General features: G+C 40.7%; 1 protein-coding gene across 9 annotated transcripts in view; it reads right to left on the bottom strand.

Annotated features, from left to right (window-relative positions):
• The window catches only part of osbpl6 (oxysterol binding protein-like 6), a 35,302-nt gene extending 11,643 nt beyond the window's left edge, over window positions 1-23,659 (bottom strand). Inside the window, exons 1-16 of one of the 9 annotated variants that reach the window (XM_026294731.2) lie at window positions 23,390-23,659; window positions 16,522-16,768; window positions 10,697-10,819; window positions 10,266-10,319; window positions 9,853-9,912; window positions 9,161-9,274; window positions 8,906-9,076; window positions 6,770-6,914; window positions 6,490-6,593; window positions 5,905-5,997; window positions 4,584-4,752; window positions 3,847-3,977; window positions 1,552-1,659; window positions 1,362-1,391; window positions 996-1,127; window positions 82-169 (exon numbers count right to left, since the gene is read on the bottom strand). In XM_026294731.2, the coding sequence (XP_026150516.1) occupies window positions 82-169; window positions 996-1,127; window positions 1,362-1,391; window positions 1,552-1,659; window positions 3,847-3,977; window positions 4,584-4,752; window positions 5,905-5,997; window positions 6,490-6,593; window positions 6,770-6,914; window positions 8,906-9,076; window positions 9,161-9,274; window positions 9,853-9,912; window positions 10,266-10,319; window positions 10,697-10,819; window positions 16,522-16,668 (1,669 nt within the window). In that variant the 5' untranslated portion in view covers window positions 16,669-16,768; window positions 23,390-23,659. The remainder of the gene's footprint in view (window positions 1-81; window positions 170-995; window positions 1,128-1,361; window positions 1,392-1,551; window positions 1,660-3,846; window positions 3,978-4,583; window positions 4,753-5,904; window positions 5,998-6,489; window positions 6,594-6,769; window positions 6,915-8,905; window positions 9,077-9,160; window positions 9,275-9,852; window positions 9,913-10,265; window positions 10,320-10,696; window positions 10,820-16,521; window positions 16,769-23,389) is intronic. The other 8 variants (XM_026294732.2, XM_026294738.2, XM_026294734.2 and 5 more) reach the window with 8 other exon arrangements.
• Between the last annotated feature and the right edge of the window lie 1,278 nt (window positions 23,660-24,937).

Here is a 24,937-nt window from a genome sequence, read left to right as displayed (position 1 = left end):
GCTGTTTTATTTTTCCCACTTTTATAACGGAGCACTGCAAAACCTTGGTGTAGGATTGTGATGGTGCAGAATTGGACCTACTCTGTCTGGAAACATTATCGGTCACACTGGCGTTGTCCTCAGAAATGTTATCGCTCACATCGCTGACATATGACTCATCGTCTGAGCCCTGTGAGGAGAACAGGTAGAGAGCGGAGTGAGTCAGGACAATCGAGAACAACACAAATGCTGGTCAGAACAGCGGAGAGATCACACACACACACACACACACATATACATAAATACAGTCACTGCAGTTTGCCAGTGGCTAACAAACTGCAGCAGTCACTGACTATCTGTCCCACTGCAGTAATCATGACACACTGCAGCATCTTCATACTTTATATATAGCAAACACAGTGAGGTCATTGATCCAGCCAAAGAGGAGCATATTGTAGCCATTCACTGTAATAGCCTCTATTACAGTTGCCTGTCACTGATGAAGACTTGGTCACTACTGTAACAGGTCTGAATAGCTCTACCGTTGGACCTACAGGATGGGAGGATGATGAATTTCCTCAGTGTGTAATCCTTCAACATGGCTCAATGCACGCCAGAGGAGCGGAAATGCTTAATGGCTCTTGAGAAGCCACGTCTATTTTGAAGAAGGGTTTTCACAGGAGTTTAAAGAGAAGATAGAGATTTGTGTGTCAAGAGATGGGCAATCTGTCTTTTAACAAAGCTAGGAGCTACAAATCAGGAGTAACAAAAGAAGAGAAGAGTGTTACAATTCTGAGCCACAACTGAGGAATTACACCTCGAGGCAGATTAAAAAAAGACCACTGTGTCAAATACGCCTGAGTTCGTTTGAGTCTGTTATATGCTGCTCTTAACTGCTGACTGACTCCAGCTCCAGATGCAGCCATTATCAGTGATGTTTCATCCAGCTTCCCAGCAGCAGGGCTAATTTAACCTCCTCTTGTTCCAAACTGCCATCTTTTCTCAACTGTGCATACCTCGTTCTCAGACGAACTGGCTGACAGAAGCACTTCCTGGGCATCAAAGAACTCGGACACAGACTCTGACATGGAGAGTCGGCTCTCATTAGAGGCCTGCTGAGTCAGAGGGATCCCCATCTGTTCTCCAGGCTGCAGGCAAACACAAGCAAACACACAAGACGTTCGCTGCTCCTTGCTAGGATGAAAGTTTTAAGAACCAGAAACAGACCTGAACAAACAAACCATCAGGAGACAACTCATGAGTTCATTTTGCACACATGTATATCCTTGCCAGAGGGCAAGCTCCCATCCGTATATAATTAGAATTTTTTTCCATTAACCTTCACGGAAGGTTCTGCATAGAATAATGATCCTTAAGCTTACCTGCCAAGGTGTACTGGGAATACTGTCACTCTTTAAAGAGGAATCAATAATGGAATTGACAAATGCAGGAAGCAAACACACAACAAGTGGTAACTACCTAGTCAGGTATGTTGTTGCCAGGTTTCTGACTCCTTCATCAGGGAAGGGGTCAGAAATTAGCTGTGTCAGTGAAAGTCTGACATCGACCTACCTCATCAGGTGTGGAGATGATGTTCACACTGACAACTTGTTCAGTCAGGACAGATTCAGAGTGGATGCGATTGAGTCGACTTCGAAGTTCTGCATTTTGGGACAGGGCCTGGATAAAAAAAAAAGAATGTGATTTATTTTGCAAGTTCCACAAGAAACTATATGTTCATATCTAAATATACCAGATACAACTTTAGATTATTTTAAAGGTCAGTTTTGGCTCCTAACCCCACTTCAAAATATACAGTGACTTCAGTGACTTTCCTGCATCTTACTATTTTCTGTAAGAATTGTAAATGTTAAAGTCAAACATTTTAATAATTTGACTGCTGCAGAATTTGGAAAATAAATTTTTTGTGTTATTTCACCTGTACGTACAAGCTGTGATTCTTCACTAGAGTAACTACACTATACACAGTCATAGTTTGCTGCAAAACTGCACAAATAAATCTATCCACAACCAACATGAAGCATTAAAAATGAGCGTAGCATATGTTTACAGAGCTGTGGCTGAAAGACATGTCCTGGTAGTCCTGAATTTGCTGCCACAACTCACCACCCACATGCAAGAATCAGGACTGAGATACTTACCTGATTTGGGTGAAAGGCAGGGGTCCACCCTGGACAGGTCACCAGTCCATCACAGGGCCACATAGAGACAAACAACCTCACACACTCACACTCACTCCTATGGGCAATTTAGAGTCACCAATCAACCTGACATACATGTTTTTGGACTGTGGGAGGAAACTGGAGTACCTGGAGAAAACCCACACAAGCACAGGGAGAACATGCAAACTCCACACAGAAAGGCCCCTGCTGGGTTATAAACCAGGAATATGCTTGCTGTGAGGCAACAGTGCTGACCACTCAGCCATGCTGCCCCAAAGACCTGACTATATCCTTTAAACTGCAAATTAATGACATCTAAAAATATTCTAACCTCAGGTGGTTTAACTACTCACCTTGCTGTGGCGTGTATCCAGGGTGTTTGTACACTGCACAGACAGGTGTATGACAGCACACTCCTGGTCACACCCAACAAGGTGAAACACATTTGAAAATCCCAACCAGAGAGGTCAACGAAACACTTTTTCACAGCCTTGTGTTAAGTTTAAAAGCTCTTTAAAGCTTCTATGATCTACAGTTTTAAATGAAGAGTTAATAAAAACACTGGATGGATGTGAAAGGGGTCGCTCATAGTGATGAGTCCACATAGGATTGTCTGTCTGCAGTTTGGAGCAGTTTAGCATCTTTTAGTTAAGTGTTTTGGTTTTATAGCTCAGCACTGGTCTGTTTTGGCTCACCCTTAGGGCTCTAATCAGCATCTCCTTCAGCAGAAGCAGGCAGCTTAATCCCACTGTATACTACAATTGTGTAACGTAACTGTACTTGGCCACAGTGCAGTTTTTTTTTTTATTGGCGCTTTTAGTAGCTAAAGAGACAGATATTTCCCTGGGGAGCTGGTGGAGAGCAGAATTGGACTTGCATTTGACAGGTGGGTATAAAGAAATGTCTAATGTTGCTCTGTATTGACTTGATGCATAGTTAGTCAACTGTTTGCTAATTTGCCTTAACGTGTTAAAGCGTCAATGTTGTTGTCACAGCTTGTTTTTTGCATTGTAAACAAAAAAACTGTTATTTAGCTTTGAATATGTCCGTGCATTGGTAAAACTGAAATTAAAAAAAACACAGAATTAAGAAAACAAAATTGCTAAGCACTTCCCAGCAGGGATTCAAATAGTTGACATCAGTAGCTGTTGCTGAAACAGCCATGACTCCTGACTATCAACTCCACAGTTTTTGCTATAAAACCCTGACCTCCTGCCTGTCACAACACTGTCACATATGCATCCAATTAGGCACGAAGATAAAGCAGCAGAAAGATTTCACTGAAATGATGACAACTGTTAGCAGACAAACAGGCCAATTAAATCACTGGGGTAGACAACACAACCCTAAGCAGCAGAGTTAATGAACTGCACTGCACATTTCGCTCACTTACTAATTAATACAGGAAGAGATGATCGGTGTTTCAAGACTCAAGACTTTTTGAACTGTGACTGTTTGGATGCAGCTGTGGTTTGTGCGTTTTATCGGACTACATTTTTAAGAGAGCAAAGGCAGGTTGCTTGAATTATTTCCTCAGTGATGTCTCGATCACTCCTGGTAATTATGTGTTAAAACAGAGCTCTGCCTTTAGTATATAGAGTTGCCAAATATACCTGATAAACAAACCCTAACAGATGAGGATTAAAAGAGGCATCATGGGTAATGGTTGATGACAGCTCATTACCTGTGACAGAGACTTCCTGAGAGAATTGATCTGGGCTGAATGGTCTGACTGTTCCTGGTCAGACAGGACCTGTTTGATCTTTTCTTTCTCTATGGCCACAGTGTTGAAGGCCGACTTCAGCAGGGAGTGGACTGTACACAGACAGGGGAAAAAGGAAATTAATATTCTTCCTATCTTTAAACAATTAAAGCTTTCCCCAGCTGCTTTGTCACGATTCCTAAGTGAAAATAATTATTCTCAAAATACATTGAAACTCACATCTGTTTCTCTATTTTCTCATTTTCTCTAAATGAGCCTCAATTGTTTATTGTTTATTCTGAAGAATATCTAAAAAATAATGAAAACACTGGCTAACATGAAAATTACAGTGATATCAAATTGTTTATTTTGCTCTACCAACAGTCAAAACCAAAAAAAAAAAACCAAAAATCAAGATTCAATTTATTATAACATAAAGTAAGAAAAAGCAGGAAATCCTACATTTGCCTAACTTGGGCCTTTGTTTGAAAATCATTGAAATCATGTGAACCATTGTCTCTCATTAGCAACTTCTCAGCAAAATATCTAACATGTAAAATTAGAACAAAAAAAAAAAAACCTTTGAAAATAGGTCCCCAGGTTGTAATAAACCAGAATAATCCTTTAAGATTAATATAAGGAGTGAAAAAAAATGTGGGACTTTCTGTATTTCGCCTTATAGACCCCTGGAGCTGCAGCCATGCATGCTGCCTGCCTACCTTTCTGGGCAATGGTGCAGAATTCCTCCTGAAGTTTAATGTAGTCGCTGGCACACTCCACGCTGTCTGTCAGTCGGGAGACAGGGGGCTGATAGTCCACCAGCTCGGCACACAGGTTGGGGTTGGATGAGTGGAGGCGGACAGGGGACATGCTGGCAGAAAGAGGGACCTGGAGGGACGGAGAGAGAGGGCTAGTGTCAATCAGCTGAGAGACACAATAATGCTAATGTCTCTCTGGTAGCCACAACCAACTGTGAAGACCAAGAACACTGGTCTGATCAGGCATATTTAGGTCTGAATGTACTGTACCCTTCACTGTCACACAAACTATGTCACACTAAGAAACAGTAATTGTCATTTCATACTAGTTTCCTTCAAATGATCGTGATGAAAAATGTAACATAACTTTCCCATTCCACTGCACCTGTTTTTGATATTCTTTCTAAAGTAGAATCTATGAAAGTAAAGTAGGGCCGCAACAACTGGCACTGGCACAGTTATTAATTGATTAGTTAGGTCTAGTGACATAGCTGTGAGTATGTCATGGGGTGAATCCAAATTCCCCTATTTTATCATTCCTTGGTCCTCTGTTGACCTGGAAGCCATCTCAGTCCTTGTCAGGGAGCAAGGAGGCTGCCTGGAGGAACTGTAACCATGGATACACCTGTGCATCCTTTTGATACAGATTGTGAGGGAAATGTAGACTCAATTAGGGGAACTGGGATTCACCCTGAGACTCTATGTGAAACGTAATATCACAGGGATCCTATTGCTTTTTACTTAATATTTCAGCAGATATTTTAATAGGACTTTTAAGCAACCTTTAAGCCTTTCACTCTTCTGTAATAGTTGTTTTCATTTCTGTATGAAAGCACATGAATATATTAAGCAACTTAAAGGGAAATTAGCAAAGATGGGAAAAAAACACTCAATCAGGCCATGACACCATGCTAATAAGTGCCAGTTACAGTGCAGACCAACTAAAGAACAACAAAACAGAAAAGACAGAAACTATTTTGTATTCGTTGTGGATGTGTGTTTTAACAACCTGTTCCCAGATCAGTTTTAGTCTCTATAACCACTACAAAACAATTTTACACTGAAACATCAATGTGCTCTATAAAAACAAACTGTGCCTGCTCGAATGAAATTACTCAATGAAGAAACTGAGTGAAATGCAAGTTGTTTTGTGCATTTCTTTGTAATGCAGGCATGTTACAAACTGCATCCCTGAACATGTCATAATTACTGAAAATGCATGTGCGTGTGTGTGTGTATGTGTGTGTGTGTGTGAAGAAAGTAGAAATCTGAAGAGAGGTACCTGAAGATGGAATTTTGCATCTTTGCCGACACTTTTTGTTCTCCATCTTCTGTTCAAGCGCTTTTCTTTCTTTGACAATTCTACACAATTGGTCTTTGTGGCACACATGGATCAAAAATATGCAAAGTGTGATTAATAGAGCAAACGTCACAAAGTAAGCAAAACACTTGGGAAAAAAAACACATTGATTGCAGTGAAACAACAAAAAAGGACAACATTCTCACAAATGAGTTGCAAACAAAATTTCAAGGCAAGTGGAATGTGCAGTGTTAAAATGTATTTCAGCCAAATAACTATAATAAAGACAGAAATCTGTTAGGTGCTGATCAGGTAGAGAAGCAGGCCGATGCTCTGTGAGCAGAATCCTGTCTGTCTAGACAGGTAATGATGGTTTTACTGCACCTATTGTTAGCCTGACACATCTCCACCATTACCAGAGTAATACAGGCTATCACGCACACACGCAAACACACCAATACACACGCGGCCCACAATGCACCGCAGAAAGAAACCTCTAAATGAAACCCTAACTGAATTGCTTCCCCTGCTCTCTGTCGTATCCGTACATGTGCGTTTCTGTTTTACCTGCATATCTGTGAAGTTGGGCGCTGACTGTGTCCTTTGTAGAATCTCCAGACTCTGCAGCAACCGACTCAGCTCTGTCAGGTTGGACTGGCATCGTGCGAGCTCTGAAAATAAAATTCATGATCACGCATGCACAAACACATTGAGTGTTATGTTTCACAAAATGGTCACCAGCTACCCGACCCAAGGTTAAGAAGGATTTATTATAAGGCCTGAGTTTTGATTTAATCAGCTCCTCTGTAAAATCAGATTTGCTGCAGCAAAAGGAAATTGCACTTACCCTCCGCACACTTGTCCATCTCCTCTGATTCCTGCAGCCAAGCAACCACCTTACTCTGGCCATTACTGTAGGAGGCAGGCAGGCTGCTGTTGCTGCTGCTGGTGGCGGCCACCGGCTGCCACGGCAAGCTGCTTGGCTTAGCCTGCTACAGTGATACAGGAAGAGACACACATGATGAGAAGAAAACAAGGAAGCGCAAATAAAGATGAATGATTGTGAGTCATATGGGCCCAGTAACCTAACAATACTATGACACTAATAAAGCTTTGAATGGTAACATGAAAATTAAATTAGCGTATTGCATATTTTACAGAGAGTGAGTGAAAAATCAGGTCAGTGTAGCAGCTGAGCTATGTCAGTTGTGTCTAAAATATCAGTTTGGGCAAAGCGTACATAGCATTTTTTCATTTGCGTGACAATAATATCACACCTTTTTCTAAATATTGTTCAATTGCATGTTGGCTCCTTATTTCATTACATAAAATAAGCTAAATATTAAATTTTACCATCTAAATCAGGCTAAAACGAGAGCACGTGAGAAACTGCTGCCAAATACTTCTCAGTGTCTTGAAAGCCTTTGCTTTGTCTGATAAATAGTCTAAAATCTGAATTTGCAATGATATAAAATCATACAATACAGAAGAAAGGCAGTAAATGCAGCAAATATCTGGCATTTTAGCCTCAGATGTGAAGTAGATTTGTTTTCAGTGCGATTCTGCACGAAAAATCATTCCCGGTAGTTGAATGATTCCTAATGTATCCTATATTGTATTAGAATTCCTAACACAATATAGATCTTCTACACACTCGTCACAGTCGCTTGAAACACCTGTAACATCTGCATCAAGGTCACTGGCCAACAGTGAGGGACTGGTTGGTATCAGTGGTTTCAGTATGTATGATCTGTAAGAATGTGCTTAGCTGGAAAACAACAGGTTTTAAAAGACTCATTAAACAGAGCAGGTTGAACTAGTAACCTGCTTTTCGGAACATGCAGAACTGCTGTCATGCTGAAGCTTTCCTAAGTACCGGAAGGAGATCTTTGGTACCTCCTTTCAAAGTCTTTAATAATCCAGACTCTAGGACTGGAGTCTTTCATTTAAGCTGCTCTGAGTGAGCTGATCAGGCTGCAGCCAGCTGCTCTGAATCACGAGCCTTCTGCTCACCTCTAATATCCTGAGTGAGGCACAGAGCCTCGCTCCCTGGAGAATCTGCACTACTGCATCCTCACATTTTCACACAAATTTTCACACTAAACCGGTAACAATCTAGACAAACAGTCCTTATTGTTATCTTATTGATCTGGATACAATTCATTGTTCAATCAGCTTTATGGCATTAAGCCTATGGTATCTGTCTACATATTCTAAGTCATTACCCTTACCAGTCAACTACAAAACACAGGAGACAGAAAAACACATTGACCAACTGTCACGTGTAGTAAAACGTTCATGCATGTACACTGGAAAAACCCTCTTATGCTTTGTATTAAATTAACGCTGGCTATTTACAGTACTTACATGGAAATGCTATTAAGTATATTCGGGGAAGAGCATTATGCACAAGTTGATGAGCATCGAGACTCATGTCTGACCATGAAAACAGCCTGTTAAAACTGTCAGTGTTCAGAGAATTTTTACTTCCTCTCGTCTAGATGCTATTTTGGGACACACTATCCCAGTTTCCAGTAAAGAGAGGACCAGCAATGATATACCCTTTCTGAATCAGTAATGGCACTCTGCTCAGAGCACAGAGAGAGACTCCTTTTGAGTCTGAAACAAATTAGAAATATGAAAAATGTTCAGAAAGGCCCATATGAGTGTCAGGTCTAGTTTTTTTTCTCTTTCTTATCTAGAGAAGATTGTTATATGAAGCTGAAGCCAACAGACAGTTAGCTTAGCTTAGTATAAAGACTAGAAATGGGGAAACTCCAAGCCTGGCTGTTCCTTTTCCAGATTTTTAGGTGACAGTTTATGGTAGTGTGTTTTTTTTTTTACTTATCCCATTCTAGGAGGTAACATGGTATAACCCAGTTTACATGGATGAAAAACAAAGTTTAAGGCCAGTTGGCAGAATGAGTGACATGAGTGACAAAGAGCACTGGTACTGTTTCAATGAAAAAGAAGGGGGGCACACCGTGGCTTCATGTCCCACACTTGCAGCTGGTTGGGAGGTTTCTATGGCAGCTGGGGGAGGAAATGTTCGCATGGTGGCCTCCCGGGGAGATCTGACAATCTCGTTCTGACGGTAAAGCCGGTGATGACGCAACTTGGACACCCAGGCATCAAAGATGTCTTGAGATTTGACCTAAAAAGTAGGAGGACAAAGACGTTTATCCAGTGTTGCTGTGAATGTTAAAATGACATTATTGACTCTTCCCTTCACTGTTACCTTCAGGTGATAGATATGCTCCTCAGTGTCCAGGTCGATGCGACGGGCTCTCTTTTTGATGGACATCACCGAAAGGCCAACGTCGATGCTGCCATGAAGTTTGCCTTTCTGGATCTGAACCAAGTGATAAACAGATTTTTGCAGTTTACATTTAGTCAAATTGTAAAAAAATTTGTGCGCACAAAATCTGCAACTTAATTTAGAACAATCTTCCCAAGTCTGAACAAACCAAAGCATGTGATCAGACTTTTAACAGATACAATTATTGCATAAAAACAGCTGTACAGCAGTTTAAATGAATATTTGATCTACAGAAAATAAATTGAATACTAATTTGATAAATGATTTTGGTTTGGGTAAATCACAACCAAGGCTAATTACCCATATACCCCAGGGATTCTGCACTTGTGCGTGAGTATGCACAACTAGCTCAGCCAATTAGAAACTAATTTGGATTTTTTTTAACTAGATCTTGTACTGTACCATCTACTTTTACTTCATTATTTAAAAAAAAAAAACTAGTTTAAACAAACTTCTGGAGCATGGCAGCTGGTTTTGATCTGACAGAACTAAAATAATATTCTTAGTATAACAAAAAAGTGTTAGAACTGCTGATTTTCAAGCATAAATGATGACATCTCAACAGTAACCTTTGGCTTGTATTTTGTCTTATATGAGAAAAAATTGAATACCTTAGGGTTTGGGACTGGTGGTTGGACAAAACAAGTGATGTGAAGATGCCCCTTTGGTTTCTAGGAAATTTTGTTGGACATTATTCACTATTGTAAGATGTTCAGAGGTTAACTTTACCAAATGAGTATTGAACCAATCAAAAAAAACAACAAACAATGAATTAATTGACAATGAAATCAACCGTTAGATGCCCATTGAACAGCAAATGACACTGATGGTCATTCGTGTACTATAAATGCGAGGACTGAAAATTTGCTGTAAAGCTTCTCCTGCAAAATGACATGACATGCTGAAAGACAGTGAACATTGGGACCCCTGCTGCAGATGTCTCTGCTGACTCACTGCCAAACCAAGCTGATGTCAGGCTGGCCTGGCCTGTTTGTGCTTGTGGGTTATAGTCAGGGTTACTTACATCAATGGGGGACTTGGAGTACTTCAGGATACCATTGTCTAGAACAAAAAAACGCTGCAGAGAAAATAAGCACAAAAATATTCCATTGGTTAAATAAGAAGACACTGAATATAGATCACATTAAACATGTTGATATTATAGATTCTATACAAATTCAAGTTGCCCACAGTTTCTCCTCTCTCAGCATGTTTGTTGTTCTGTGTCAGATCAAATATGTTAAGGACAGAAACTGGTTTCCACTGGTGCTGGTGATGCTGATGGTGGTGAAATTTCCACTATGCTTGTGGAGGAGGCCCAGAGAGGGTGATGCAAGGTGCATGAAAGGAGAACTTCTTTCAAGCAACAGCACATTACTAGACAGCAAACTGTTAATGCAGGAAATGACTGTGTTTGAAAGTGGGGTTTTTTTTAAGTTTGCCTGTGGAGCATACCTTGTGCCAGCCTTTCAGGGGCCATTTCCGCTTCTTCAACATGAAACCCTCATGTTTATCGGGCCTCTGGACGTTGCTCTGACCGATTTTGAGCCCTTCAATGATTTCCCAGCTGTCTGCCTCCTAGAGACAAATAAAAATACAGCTCATTTGTCCAGAATGAGAAAAAAAATAAGACAGGAGATATACTCACTGTAATAAAAATAAAAAACTCTGCTTACATTCCCACAGTCTGATAAAGGAAAACAACAGGACTGAGCGCTTTAGTACACATTTAAAGAAATACTGCCCCATTCAAATTCCTCCTGCGCTCTCAGCATTTCCACTCCATTAGCTTTTTCCTGACTGTGCTCTTCCTGCTTCTAGTGGGTCTGTAAATCAAACTGACACCTCTGGAGTACAGGGACAGTGGGGTCAGCCAGGGACAGGTTAGACCTCACTGTCATCCAACTGGGGGAAAAGCCGCTTTGATGGAAGCAATATGATCCATTCATTGTCTTTTCTTTAAGTTCACTTTTTTATGGCACGCTCACTTTACTTACAACTGTCTACACCAGCATTTTGTTGTTAATGTACTAAAAAGTGTTTTTTGTCTACTATTAGTTAACTGAAATCTAAATCTAATGATATTAACATGTCTTCATTGAATTATGGTGTACCACTGTTGTAAAACCTTGTTTTCTCTGTAGAAATATCTCAACATGACAGGTAGCTGCTTATTTTATCCATCAGAATAACTATATAAGGTAATTATTCATTCATCCATCCATTATCTATACCCGCTTATTCCTATTTAGGGTCACAGGGATCTGCTGGAGCCTATCCCAGCTCTCTTTGGGTTAAAGGCAGGGGTACACCCTGGACAGGTCACCAGTCCATCACAGTATAAGGTAAATAATATAACAGAATACATTTAAATATAGAATAGAATTAAGTTCATGTAGGTAGGAAATACAATAGGTAAGGGTTGGAGAGTGGTGTTGTCATAGGTCCCTGGAGAGTTGCTGCAGCACGGCCTGATAACCTGCTCTTTGGAGCCACATGACAGGGCAGTCGAGATAGGAAGCATCCATAGGAAGACTCACCCATTTCTTGGCACATTCCATCATGTATATTGGTAAATGTATATTACATACTTAAATCAGTAGTGGTCAAGCTGCTAAGCCAAAATCCAAAACCTACACAAGCTTCTTTTGCAAACCGAATAATCACCTTAGGCCCTTCAGTGCACAATGCAATGATGCAACCATCAAGACAGATCTTTGGGTTGTATGACAACGCTCGTCCTTGGTTTGAAGGACATTTAACGAAACTAATGAGCAGATCTGTCTGGTAAGGACGTTATGTTTGCCAGTCCCTCATTGCATCGGCCCTGTGTAACTGGGGAAGTAAAGGAGGTAAACTTCATTAACAAAATGTAGCTCAGCATATACAACTGTCACATTGTAAAAGTCGACTCATTAACACTCAAAGCAATTAGGTCATCATCTGTTGAAAACCTCAGTTGTATAGTGTTGCCTGTGAAATTAACAACACATTAATTCTTCAAAACTCACAGCCTTGCACCTAATGAGCACCCTCATTTAGAGGCAGCCAGGAGCGCACAAAAACCCCTGAAGGCAAACTTCCTCTGTGTTATCTGCAGCATTACAAACAGACTTTCAACAGGCTCGATATGGGTAAATCAATATTACACTACATAAAGAATGACTCGTGCTGCAAATATTGCAATTCAGTGCAATTTTCTGGGCATTGTTTTAGGGTCTGGTTCATCAACATTATAAATCATCAAATTCCCTGTGAGTATCATACAACCTCTGCCTCCAGACAATTTTTCTTCTGTTATGTGAACCTGAAAACACAACTGAATATAGTCAGTGTTTTCCTGTACTGCTCACATTCATTGATCTCACTGTAGAATAATTTAAAGCTGAATGAGCTGGTCCCCCTTGGTGAGTTTACCCTGTTAATGAAGGATCCTGTAGCAGATTCAGTGAGAGACGTGTAAAGGTTTGATGCAGGACAACTTTACTTTAGGTTTTTGTCTTTGTATTTTTTTCCCAGAGTTCTCAACTAAAAACTGTTCTCCATATCAGTGAAAAGTCATTGACATACCAGTATTTTTTTTTTTTAAGAAATGACAGTGTATAGTAAAATTACAGTTGTAATACTGATCATTTTCACAGGCCAAATCTTATGGGATCCAGCGCCGGCAGCAAATCAGACTATTACAGTTAAGGTGTGCCTGAGCAGAAGAAAGGACAAACAGTCCTTTGGGGACACCTTAAGCTAACTCAGCACTTCACAGCTCACTTGTGATGACACGCTTCTCTCACACATCTGCTTGTCACAGGCACTAATGTACAAGCAGAGTGACAATCTCTCCTGAAAGAGAAGTGCTGAAATATTATAGGAATGATTTTTCTAATGAAAAGCTTCAAATTGTCAGGTATCTCTATTACCTACTAGTTTATTAAAGCCACAATTAAACATTATGGTGTAATAAAAACAAGTAGACCTTTTAAATTTAAAATTTAAGTAGTTAACTATAGATACAATTCTATTTTATCACTTTATCTAGATTATCTCTTTTGTTTTTAGTCAATATAAAAAGGTTGTTTTCACATTTTGCATCCATAAACAATTAATCAATATTAAACAATAATGAATTTTCAAGTCATTTTTTTAAGCAAAACCTAAAAATATGTGTTGGTTCCAGCTCCTTAAATTTGGTTGCTTTTCTCTATTTTATATTGTTGAAAATTCAATATATTCGTTTTTTGAGTTGATACTCCCAAGACATTTGAGGCTATCACCATGGAATGTGGAAAATTATTATGAATAATTAATAAATAAACTAAATGATGTTAATGAATGTGAAAAACAAGAGTGAAAATAAGTGAGTCCACTAATTGAAAAGCCTCATGTGTTTTCTGCAAAATACACCCAATAATTTCAAAAACGCAGCATATGTGTTCTCCTGGTATATTTGGAAAATGTAAGAATATACCATGCAAGAACAGAAAACTACTTTCACTGAACGATGATAATTCAGCAACTAATAACCACAGTGCGTCTGGAGCGTGGATTGATTTCACTGAGGTGTCTGGCTGGCTCAGCAGTAAAGCTGAGTAGGAGGGTCCGCTGCACATGGATCAGGAGTTAACACCCAGTGTACAAGTTTCATGCTCTGTGTAAACACCCCAGACTCAGCAGAAGACCTGCACTCTGTTGCTCATTCAGTAAAAAAGTCTTTGGGTAACTGTGGAAAAGGACAATGACTCTGCATGTGAAACGACAAACCACATAAAATTAAACTCATTCATCAAACAGGTTTTGAATATGACAAGAATTTGGGTATTAACACTCATTACTGATCATAGAAAGCATAGACAGGCAAAAAGAAATCTTAAGCTACGGTCACTTATTAGCTTTCTCTGATAGCTTTCAACTATATCTCACATTAAACTTAAAAGATTTCACAGATTACTGAATGACTTTTTTCTGGTCTTGTTTTTGGACCAGCTATTAGATGCATCTTATCTATGGCATCATATCTGACAATATATCAGATTTCATCTCTTATCAGTACAATCTCCATTGTTCTTCATTTGGTTTGTTATGTTGTGAAAAAGACAATGGAATAAATACATTTAATATGTTCAAGCAAAATTCTAGGAAAGACATCTGTAGGGAAGATTTATGTGGTTGACAGGGTAAGTGCTCCATCATTTGTTCATCTACAATAACATCAGTATGAGCTAGTCATTACCATGAAAACAGACACTATCTGATCTTACAGCAACTGATAATATCCTCATCGATTTTTCTGCTCACTGCTCATAAATCAAAAGGGGCTGTTCTTAAATATCTGCCAGCGGGTGGTTCTATGTATCCCTCTCTAACCAGTAAACAACCAGCAGCAGGAGGAAACATGGAGAGCTGTGGTGACATCCTGATTCAACCTGTAATGTCCTGATCCACTGGAACTGTAACTCTGTGTGTGTGTCTGAATCTGTGCGCACGTCTGATGGTGCCTCTAATTGCACTCATGAGGGTCTGCAGAGTGAACAGTAGTCGTCAGCAGAGGGGAAAGTGACATGTATTGATTTGAAAATGGGGGCTGGATCTCATTAAGTCTTTCCCCAAGAAAATGCCCCACTCTCATTTTTTCCTAAATCTGAGGCCCAGCCTTGCTTGCTAGCTAAGGTCTTTTCTCAAACCTGTGCTCCCTCAGAATGTCCCTCAAGTTGATTTACTATAATCCCACTGTACATCCTCTAAAACGGTGCAGCACAGTATCACAGAAAACTCCCTGCACAAAACACACATGCAGACGGTGACTGACATAAAGGTTAACAGACAACCAAGGTGTTTGCATAACATCAATATACATTTAGAGACACTTATCGATGCTGGAGGTGTGCCTGCATGTCAGCCAGTGATGTTTATATAGTCACTTGTAAAATCACCTACTGCTATTTTTTTTCTATTTAGTAATAATACTTTGATTTAAATTAATTTCATTTCATCTTCAGTTGTAGTAACTTAGCAGAGCTGTATTTATTTTGTCAACGGTGTGTGTTTGGACATTAGTCAGCACAAAATTTTATTTACATTCTCCTGAGAATGTGGTTTATTCACTCCTCCCTTCCACTGATCTAACAACATGGGCGAGGGAAGAAACGTAATTACACGATTACACAACAGACAAACATACTTAAGACACTTTCAGTCAAATAGTTGGTTGACATGTGGCCTTTGATTCATTGTATATTTTTGGAAAAGCTGTGAGCCGAATCCCTGTGACGGCTGAACTCAACAGATTTGTCACTAACGGTGTTTTTGAATGATGCACCTGCCTCTCTAATTGTTACATTCAGTGTCTCTGTCACCCACCTGCAGGCACATCACTGCATCATTTAGTGAACATCATAACACAAAACAGCTGCAACAACCTAGACAACTAATTCCCAATTAAATTCGTGTTGTGCCGCTGATTCCCTCAATATGCTACTGAGTATCTGGACGTCTTGATCCAAACGTGTGTAAAATTAAAGAGAATCTACTGGACAAAGCCTTTTCATGTGTTGCTGTTCATGCAGCTATGTCTTTGGATAATACCACACATGATTAAACATATGTGGCTATGGATCACCTTGTTTTTAGATTAACTGGGCATTAAGATTATGGAGTCTGGGAAATGAAATGAGGAGTCCTTTCATTCATAAAGGTCTTTTTATAAAAAGCAAGCGGCCAACATTGAAGAAAGCAGGATTGGGGGGTTTAACTGTCTGCCTCTTGAAACAGCAGGACTTTGATTCTGCTCTATTTCTTATACCAGCTTCTCTTTCTCCTCAAAGAGCCATCTCCTGGGGACACAAGCCAGGCTCCCACACAGCATACCAGAGCATGCCACATGTTCAGTGGAGCACCAAGCCTCCGCCTGTCCCTCATGAAATATTCATCACCCAGTGCCGACGGAAAAGGGGTGATGTCAGAGATTCCAGTGTCAGTGTCCTGTTTCTGCGTGGCCACAGTGACACAGCAGCTGGGTGAGTTAAAGAGGGCTGGGGGCTTCAGATGGCTTACTGCAGAGGTTATGCTTCAACACCAATTCTGTGAACTGTGAAATAAGAGTGCACCTCATTGTTTACCATGCCTCAGTAAGGTTTTTATTTAATAATCAGGGAATTAAGCCTGTCTCTCCAGTTCCAGTTCCCTTTCCTCTCTTGCATAAACTGTCTCACCAGAGGATGGCACTGACTGCTATCCCTACAAACCATTTCGAGATGGGTTTCCTCCTCCTGTGGCCTGAAAATTACCTGCCGGCTGTCACGCTGGGACGAGGAAGAGGAGGAGGCGCTCTTGTGAACTGGTGTGGAGGTCTTGTTAACTGGTGTAGAGCTCCTTTCCTCAGAGCTCATGGTGCGGCCCTGAGGGCCTCGCTGGTAGTGTTGGTGGTGAGACATCGTGGGTACCAGTTGGCTCCGTAGACCCTCCCTCAGCACTGGACCCCGCAGATCAGGAGCATCCTCTGACACGTTCTCACACTAACGACTTGCAGTTCATCTGAAAAACAAAACTCAGCAAGTCACACTGACACATCCACTTACTCATTGCCTTTCTCATTCTATTGAGGTTTATATCAAACAGTGAGCTACGCTGTCACTGATCAGACAGCACGTAGTCTTCATTCCATGAAAAAATGAGTGTCTGGGTCTCTACTATGCTTTCAGAATTACCCTCCCTCAACTTTAATATGTTGATCTAACACAAATACCCAGTTAAGCAATTCGTTGAAGCAAGATTCTTCTCATTATGAGTGTATTACTAAATAAGCCTTTCATTATGTTTGCTAGGAAAACTGTGCCACTCAGGATTACTCAACACACTGCACCTAGCAGAACTATAGACCAGATGATCTCACATCCAAACTGACCCTACATCACTGCTGCTGCAACGATTTTCATAAGTCTACAGAATCTCAACAAAGATTTTTTTGTCAACTGACAAATTAACTTATTCTTTCAGGTCTAACCTAAACAGACCAAGCTTGTGTCTGGTTTATTTACTTCACATAAATGGCAATCTGTACATCTTTGTATATTAAGGTAGTGTTTATAATTAGGAAATGTGGCAGATCACACTGTCACTTTAACTGTGGTCACTGCCTCCACTGCAGAAGACTGAGATCACCCCACAGGAATGCATATGCTACATAAATTCTTAAACATCTAATTACCCCTATGATAACGATGGTAATTATATGAGGATACCAAATCAATACCACAAGGCACCTACAGCTGGCATGGTCACAAACCAATGAAAACTAGCGTGTACCAACTTACACACAGCAGGCAAAGCTCGAGGAGTAACATCATCTCGTGTGAAAGTGTGAAACCTCAGCCAGTATTGGCAGGGTCACGATTTGAATAAATGCATTCAATTCAAAATGTCGGGTTAATCTTATGTTCGGAAAACAATGGGGAGTGCTCGTTTTCATCATTAGTCATGGCACTGTGTTGCCCCATGCTGACAACCATAATGCTGCCTGCAGCGGTGCAGTAATTGGAGGTCTCAGCATTGATAAAACATGCGTTGATGATAGGATAGTAGAAAACAAACAGATAAAAACCCCTGTTCAATACAGACTAAGACAATGACGAAATTACTGGACAAAAAAAAACAAACATGTTTTTGATCAAATACCTCTATGTTGATCATGTGAGAACATTTAAAATCGGCAGTATTTTCCACTCAGACAGAGACTGTGGTAATAACAGAACAAGAGATTCCCAGTTTAATTAACTCAAAAAAACCAAAAAACAAAAACAAAACAAACAACAAAAAACTGGATTTCCACATTGCTGTATGTGGCAGCTTCACAATAAATCATGTATGGAGGAATGCATTGTTGCACTGGGGTGGTCTATTTACAAAAAAGTAAAGCACCGCACTACATATTACTTTTGTCTTTTGTGACAGCAAACTGATTGGGATTAACAACATAACAGCACTGTCAACAGATGTGTTCAGAGGTATTGTAAATATCTCTGGAGCATCCTGTGGTTTTAACTACAGGATGTGTCTGTTAGCCTCTCCCATGTGTCAACTCAGCACACTTCAGCAGTATGTACTCTCACATGCAACTGTGCCGTGTACTCACACGCACGATAATCTATAATTCAGATCCTTTAACGTCACTGTCCCTGGCCTGTATTAAGCCAACTAGGATCTAAGCTACTGTAAGCCAAGGCAGTAAGTCCACTGAGTGTATTCCACTGTTTAATAGATCCTCTCTGCTTGCACTCATAAGAAAGCAAAAGTTGAGGAGTGTTTTATGGGTAAACTTTACTATTGTAACATCATTTTTGACTACACAGGCTATAGTTTGTGGAGCATTTTCAAAGAGGATTTCTGTGACGTTCTGACATAAGCAGCCGTCTATCAGCACATGAACATATCCGTTCCGCACTATATCTGTTACTAAAAGTGAAGTGACAACTTGCAACCACATTCTAACTTTGTCACTTCGCTTTTGCAGAACCTGTTTCTTCACTGGCACGTTGTGAAACTGTTCACACATTAAACCAGAACTCTTCATATAGATAGTAGGTGATGTGAGCGACAGAAGAGTAACGGTAGTCTATAGCCAGTAAATGCTCAGTATGCAAGCAAACAAGTGGGATTTTTCTTCAAATCTAATGGAACTGTCCTGTTTAAATGAGCTCAGTGCTGCTCAATATGTTAATAAGTTACCATGTTGGGTGACGTCCACGCAGGACTTGATTAGTCATGAGCTTAATCTTCTAAATCCAGTCACTATAATTATGCTCCTCTAAGCAGGAGGACACACATGCTAGAATAACACCTGGACACTACTGTAAATGTAGCGTAAGAAAATACAGAGAGAAGGAGGAAGCCCAGGTGAAGAAATGACTTCAGCTTCGTAATTTCCTTTATAAACTTGATGTTAGTTGGTTTTATCTGTTTTTTTTTTTTTCACAGCTACTGCAGAGTTTCTCCATGTGGGGCAATTAAGACTGAAGAGGACAGAAATGAGTGAGGAACTTAATAAAATATAGAATTTTTGTGTACTTAAATGATTTAGGCATATGAGTCAATTAACAATAATACGTACAATCATGCACGTAATGGGCGTGATATTTTCTACTGATGAAGTGCATACATTAACTGTGGTTGCAAAATTTCAATCTGCTACTGAACAAAGGGGAGCTTTCAGTTATAAAGCAACAAAAGCATGAGTATGTCACAGTCTGACAGAAAGACCCTTCTGTGGACATTTTTATAACTCAGAGGCAAATGTCACCATGCATGAAGGACTTGAACACATTCACTCAGGCACAGCTGTGTTATGTCACCATAGAATTGGCATAAAATTTTGGTTACTTAAAGCCAATATAAATCTATCTATAAATCATCTGACTATCCTTCAGCAGCTGACATGAAGAGCCAACTAATCCTTAACAAAAAATGTGATTAAATTGTATTTAAATCTAAATGAAATCAGTTAAGGTGGCACAGTAGACCAGTGGTTTACACTGCTGCCTTACAGCAAGAAGGATCCGGGTATGAATCTCGTGTCTGCATGGGTTTTCTCTGTGTACTCCAGTTTCCTCCCCTAGTCCAAAAAGGTTTGGGGTTAGCTCAAATGGTGACTCTAAATTGCCTGTAATTTTGAGTGTGAGTGTCTGTCTGTCTCTATGTGTCAACCCCTGAGATAGATTGGCGATCTATCCAGGGTGTACCCCGCCTCTCGCCCAGTGTCGGCTGGGATTGGCTCCAGCCCCCGCTGTGACCCTGAATTGGACTAAGCAGTATAGAGAATGGCTGGATGGATTAAATCTGCTAATAAATCGAAGTACAGCTATTTTCAGAGAACATGGGTTCACGTCTGCGTAATTTTAACAGCTAATAAAAAAGCACGAAGAATAACTAAGTGATGTACTTACATGCTCTATATTTGTCAACTAGATGAAGAGAGGATGTGTTAAAAGCAGTACCCCATTTCATCACTGATTAACACAACTTTACGGAACAGGTCAGCTCTTTCACTGTGCTCCATCTTCTGTCTAATTTCTTCATAACTGTATCAAATTACACTAGTGTGGCTAAACATCCATGAAATCTCTTGATAAGCAAAAAAAAAAACAAAAAAAAAAACATTCAACTTCCTCATTCACCCCAAAGTGCGCTCTCAGCTCAATCACATGCAGGAAGTCCTGTGTCATTTCATGCTCCAGAAAAGCAAGGAAACTTGTGGAGAGGGATTTCTGAATAAAAAGTCATGATGAAAACTCTCACTTTTTAGTGGAGCTGCCATTGACAGTTTATAGACTATAAAATTAATTTCTTGCTAAATTTAAGATTCAAGTTAACATGATCTTTCGAGGTTCATTAAACTAGACTCTGGAGAGAACTGAAACAAGCTGAGCAAACACTAACCCCTGGAGATAAAAGCTTATTTTGTGTCTATTCTGTTGTCTACACCAGCAGCATATTTGGAACATATATCCAGTCACTGTTACTTTACTTGAGCTGTATTAAAATAAAAGCACAAACACTACTTTTTTATTTGTTCATAACACATGTGGTTGCAGTCACTAACACTTGATGGTGTGGATCCAATGACGCCCATTTATTTAGTCCTTGCTCTGGTTGTTGACTGATTCTGCAGTAAACAGGTTCAGAGCTGTTTCAGAGCATTAACTGAGCAAGAACGTTGAAGGTACAATTTTGAGGTTTGGTGAGTAGTTTTTATGGTCTAACAAATATGACTGCAGACACAATCTAGTGCCTGTGAATTACTATATTGGTGAATTACTCTCCACTCGTACTCCACTTACCTTAAAAGAATAACTTTGTGGGAGTTAGAGTGACAACCTGACAGCCCGAAACTTCAGGTTCAATCACCTGCAGCTACAACAGTCTGCTCTATTGAAATGTCTCTGAACAAAATGCTAAATTCCTAAAGGCGATGTGCTGTGACCTTAGTGAATGGCGGAGAGTGAGAAGTTCAGTTTGTCCTTCAGGGATCAATAGAGTTTAATGACTAAAGCAGTGACTATCATCTGTCCTGACGTGGGTCAAGCCAAGAATGAAGCAGAGCTGTCTAGATAGCGCTTTAGAGGACCCAAGTAATCCCCTCTGTCTGTGTGCCCTGCTCTGAGATCTGAGAGGGATGAAGAAAATAAACTTGAGATTTAAACACCCAATATGTCGGGCAGCCTCACGAGTCTCCAAGCCAAACAAACCAGTGAAAAGTCACGAGGACACGAGGAGAATCAGCGAGCACTTATATTGTACATTTGAATGTTTGCTGTTCTTAATGCACATTAACCCACAAAGATGATAATGGCATGACTCATCCCAGTCATGTAACACAATAAAGCATGATGGTAACTGCGCATCAACAAAGGGAGGAAAGACATCCACGTTTGGGTTGTCACCACAACCAGCGCACCCACAACACATTAATGACCAGCACTCTACAGTGCACCACATTGGCTGATCCCCCCCTCACCCCCACCCCCTCTGTTGCATAATTAAAGTGGGCCAACAAAAGCAGACTCATGTCCCAAGATCATATTACAGGTTTGAGGACAGCTATTGTCAGAATTTACAACTGGGTAATAATGTGTATCGATCAGCAGAGTGTTTTGACCATTTACCTGGGTGTACAACAGCATGCAGCATCTTACAGATCTTGTGTGACATCTGGGAGCAGTGAGCACCACATCTGTGAAATACACCTGTCTTTTTTTTGTTTTTGTTTTTTTTTAAACAACACTAACCGGATCTAAGTAGAGCTGGGTATGTTTTCATAATTTTGAAGTACTGACAGACTTTCACTCGTTTTGAAAACATGAGTGAACTGGAAACTAAACGTAAACACTGTGTTTTGCCTTTAGAGGTCTGGTTTGCTCTGTTAAGTGGTAAATGGGGTTTTTGAAGAAAACCACTTGATACTCAGCAGAAGTAAAACAAGAAGTACCAATTAGGAAGAGAGAAGTAAAAATCAGGTATCACGGTGACACCAGTTTCTTTACAGTGACACCAAGCGCTTCCCCCCCCACTAATTAACAGAGAATAAACAAGTAATATTCAAGTGAACATTAATCATTAAAGCAAACACGACGCAGTCATATAGATGAGTCAGAGCTCTTAAAACCTTGGACTACTTTCTTCCTTTGTAATAAACTTTGTGCGTTAATGTATCAGCTCATCGAATGAGTAATTATCGGCTTTACTCGTTACTGTTAACACTGATGACATGTCTCAATCCAATATCCTGAGCATAAATGTGCGGTCAGCCTCTGCTTTACCCCCTTTCCCTCTACCAAAGGAGGAGGCCCATTAGCTCTGCAAAGATTTCATCTAAATGGGATGGAGACACCTTCAGCCGGTGGCGTCTTCAGGCTGGGCCAAAAAAAAAAAGATCATAAAAATCAACCACCACACACCAGTGATAAACCTCAAATGCATTCAGCCCCCCAGTCCTTCCCAGCCTGCTGCTCTTTGATTTATGTGGATCTGGGCTATTTTATCTAACTGCAAAGTCACTGACTGACCTTCACTCAGAAGAGCAGACAGACTGATGTTGTGTCCTGTAAGTGACAGAAGTTGGCTAACTTTCAAACAGTTGGCATCTTTAGCAGTGACAACCGGGATTAAGAGTGGAGATCACGCTCATCCATGACACTCAGATATATGGAGGAGTTGTCTGCAGGACAGTATATATTAAGCTCGGTTGCAAAGGTGACAGTGTCGGTGACGCATTACGTCTGCACCTTCAAAGTCGGTTACAGAGTTGGCTGCACGGCTGTTTCATTACTCGACTGCCTGCGTCCATGTTCCAGGGTTCCCGGATCACAGTGTCCCCGTGAGGACGGGACGTGCATGTTTGGATCCCAGGTCGGAGGGGACACCTGATCCCAGAGTCGGAGCAGCAGCAGCAGCAGCAGCTAAGCTAAGTCTAGGTGGTCATCATGTCTGACGGTGATTCACACAGAAAAGGACGAGATGCGTCGGTGTGAGGCTGAATAGAGCCCCGGAGTCAACACATCACTGCAGTGACACGGTACATCCCCGGTACATCCCCGGAGATAACCGAGACTGGCGCGGACGCTGCCTTGGAAGAGAGAGAGAGAGAAAAGCTTATTGCCTTACCACAGATGCGCTGTAATGACCATGTCTTTAAGGTTCTTGGCGCAGGAAACAATTGAGGGGGTCTCCCTTGACTGGGCAGATATTCCCAGCTTCTCAAAGACAAACGGCTTCCATAGGGATCCACATCCAATATGTCTGGTTCTGATTATTACAGACGCGCAATGAACGGAGGCTGGAACATTATGGAAAGTCAAAAAAAAAAAAAAGTGCTGTGTTTGCCTGTTTCCTTGAATGCGGGGCTGTGATGCTCAGATCAGCTCAGCTGCACTCCGCTCGCTCCTCCCTGCAGCAAGATTGGCTTGGAGTCGGAACTAATCGCAGAAGTGGATCAGACGCTGGCGCACAAGGGTTGATCACAAAACATGGCAATGGGGACGCGCAAGCCTCGGACCTGGAGTAGCAATTACATGACCGTCCTGGAGGAGCATGGGAAAGAGTCGAGGCTGGATTGCCAAGGGTGCACATTAGATCCCAAGACGCGGACGTAGGCAGCGGTAACTGGTTAGGGAAAAGCTTTGGGATCTAACCAGAGGCTGATAAACTGGCAATGGCTCTGTAGCATCCAAAAGCCAAATATTATTTGGATGTAGGCTACATAATTTGCGACACAAAATCACAAAATCAACCATGATGTGTCTTCCTTCCTTGTTACCTCTGGTCTTAAGTGAAAGGTGTAACAGTGTAATATGGGACAGTGCCAGACGTGGGACACTGAAGGTCAAATCATCTCTCTCTTCTCCTAACAAATGCTAATGAACAGGACTGCTGTCAAAGCATCAGGTCATGTGACTGAAATCATAACTTGAATAGTGGCCTTGAGTTTTAATAACCAGAGGACATTTTATTGTATGAATTAAGGTGATGCTTGTCTTACAGCACAGGCCTTTCAGTCTTCTGATGAGCGTCCCAAATCACAGCATGAGTTGCCCCACATTAGGGAAGATACACAATCTGGGACACTTTGGCACCAGAAACACTTTTCTTTGTGCCATTTCTTCTCAGGGTGCGATCTGCACTCTCTTTTCTGGTATTATTAGAAAACACCTGGGGGGCTTGTAATTTTGAGCGTTCTTTAAAGTGCAATAAATAAGGGCCCAGTATGGAGGTCATTTGTTGTAAAGTTGTGTTTTCTCAAATTGCTTCCTTTTTTCTTTGTTGAGTAATTAATCCAAGTTGAAGTGGCCATCTGCATGACAGAATGACAGCACAAATCAACAGTCTTCTGGTAGATGAAGCTCGTTGGCAGGACACAGTTTTCCATAACTGGCTCACATTGAAAAAAATCTAAACATTTTAAATTTTAAACAAATGTAAACATTTAGAACACGATAAAGCAGTGAAAGGATACAGTAACACACATGCAAATTAAACGTGTGTTGGAAAGTTGTCTGTGGGCAAATCTGGATGGATTATGTCCCTCCCGTTGAAAACGTGAAAATAAAACTTTAACAGAAGAAAAGAAAAAAGCAGAGAACTGTTAGTTACCTGACAGTCTGAGCTCCTCTAGACCTCAGCTTTGGCTTCTGATCTGCTGATACCTCTGTGTCA

Source organism: Mastacembelus armatus, chromosome 21 (genome assembly GCF_900324485.2).
Source record: "Mastacembelus armatus chromosome 21, fMasArm1.2, whole genome shotgun sequence".
In the NCBI taxonomy this organism is placed as follows: Eukaryota; Metazoa; Chordata; class Actinopteri; order Synbranchiformes; family Mastacembelidae; genus Mastacembelus; species Mastacembelus armatus.
This window is presented reverse-complemented; position numbering and strand designations above follow the sequence as displayed.